The sequence below is a fragment of the Rana temporaria genome, chromosome 13 (genome assembly GCF_905171775.1).
Source record: "Rana temporaria chromosome 13, aRanTem1.1, whole genome shotgun sequence".
NCBI classification, from domain to species: domain Eukaryota; kingdom Metazoa; phylum Chordata; class Amphibia; order Anura; family Ranidae; genus Rana; species Rana temporaria.
The window spans coordinates 8430608-8432439 of record NC_053501.1 but is presented as its reverse complement, the minus strand read 5'-3'; the positions used below and the strand labels follow the sequence as shown (position 1 = coordinate 8432439).

Genomic DNA, 1832 nt, shown 5'->3' with positions numbered 1-1832 from the left:
AAGCGCCGGACGTACGTTCATGGATCGCCGTAACTAGCTAATTTGCATACTCGACGCGGAATTCGACGGAAACGCCACCTAGCGGCCGGCGGAAAAATGCACCTACGATCCGACGGCGTACTAAGACGTACACCTGTCGGATCGAGCCCAGATGCAGTCGTATCTTGTTTTGTAGATACAAAACAAAGATACAACGCGGGCAATTTGAAATTATCAATAGATACGCCGGCGTAATTCTTCTGTGGATCTGGCCCAGAAGGTTTACGTAAAAAAAGAAAGTGTTTATTTTTCATAATTTAGCTTTTCTCCACCCTTTAACCCCAGAGGAACCCTTGTAGTCCTTTTCAGATATTGAGAACCTCTTTTCAAAACAATTTAAAGGGTCAATGTGGAGGGAATGTCCCTTACATTGGTTGCTAGCTGGAATAATGCCTCCCTTACCAAAGATGGCGGCGGCAGCACCCGAGAGCCGAGGGACAGATCGGCTTCGGGTGCCGACCTGCGCGGGCGCCCTGGACAGGCAAGTGTCCTTATTTTACAAGTCAGCAGCTGCAGTATTTGGCGGAACTCCGCTTTAATGAGTCTCCATAGTGCCACCCAATGCCTCCCTCGATCGATTTGTTTCTAATTCTCTGCTTTGCTTGAACAGTCCAGATTTTCACCCCCAATTTTTGTCTTTTTCAGGAACGGGATTGCCAACTGCCGAATGCGGACGGAGAGCGAACCGTCTTGCGACTCCCCGGTAGTCAGCAGCGACCCCAAGGAGGACCACAACTACAGCAGTGCCAAGTCCGCCAACAAGCGGAGCTCGTCGTCCGCCAGCGACTCCGTGTCCTCTTCCTCCGCCGACGACCACTACGAGTTCACGGCCAAGGTCTGCCACGACGGGAGCGACGTCAGCTTCCAGAGCCACGAGAGCCACAGCGAGACGGAGGAGGAGGACAAAAAACAGAAGAAAGAAGCCAAGGATACGTTCGCCGACAGCGGCTACTCCTTGCAACACAAGAAAAAGCAGCACTTGCTGAAAGTGCGGCGGATCCCCGGCGACACCCTGCCGCTGAAAAAGAGACGCACAGAAAAGCCACCGGAAAGCGACGACGAGGAAATGAAAGAGGCGGCGGGTTCCCTTCTGCACTTAGCGGGGATCCGATCGTGTTTGAATAACATCACCAATCGGACGGCAAAGGGGCAGAAAGAGCAAAAGGACAAAGAAACCACAAAAAATTAGGGCAAATCCTTTTTTTTTTCTTTTTTTTTTGGATTTGTTTGAACTCGGAACAGTGTCTTTGCGCACGTCAGGTGAACTAAAAAAAAGAAAAAATACGAGAAAAAAAAAAAAGATTTTGTGGCAATATCAACCATTTTCTTCTTTCCCCTTTTTTTCTTATTTTATTTTTTTATTTCTATTTTCTTTGGGGGTGGGGGGACCCTTAAAGTGTTTATTTTATAAAGGATATTGAAGCCATAGAACTTAGCCAACTCGCAAATGCGCTTTTTTTTTTTTTTTTTTTTCATTTGCCGACATAAAAAAATATATATATATATTTCAAAAGCCAAAATCGCCCAATCGCTCTGCAACATGCATCAGGATGTGGAGATGACATTGGGATGATCCTGGGATGGATATCGGTGCCGGACCTTCCCGCCAACGTTCATTTGTGCAATTTACAATCCTTATTTTGGTTGTACAACTAAACCGAATATCAACGACGATACAAGAAAAAGCGCGTGCCATAATTCTCGCAAGGTCTCCTTCCGACGGGCGCACACCCACGTGACGCAAGGGAAACTCTTACAATTTTTCCTGTTTTTTTTGCAACCCAGAAATTCAG

General features: G+C 47.1%; 1 protein-coding gene across 4 annotated transcripts in view; it reads left to right on the top strand.

Moving 5' to 3' along the window:
• Positions 1-1506, top strand: part of FOXN3 (forkhead box N3) — a 223233-nt gene extending 221727 nt beyond the window's left edge. For all 4 annotated transcript variants that reach the window (XM_040333129.1, XM_040333133.1, XM_040333131.1 and 1 more), the window contains one exon: positions 685-1506. In XM_040333129.1, the coding sequence (XP_040189063.1) occupies positions 685-1228 (544 nt within the window). In that variant the 3' untranslated portion in view covers positions 1229-1506. The remainder of the gene's footprint in view (positions 1-684) is intronic.
• The last annotated feature ends 326 nt before the right edge of the window (positions 1507-1832 follow it).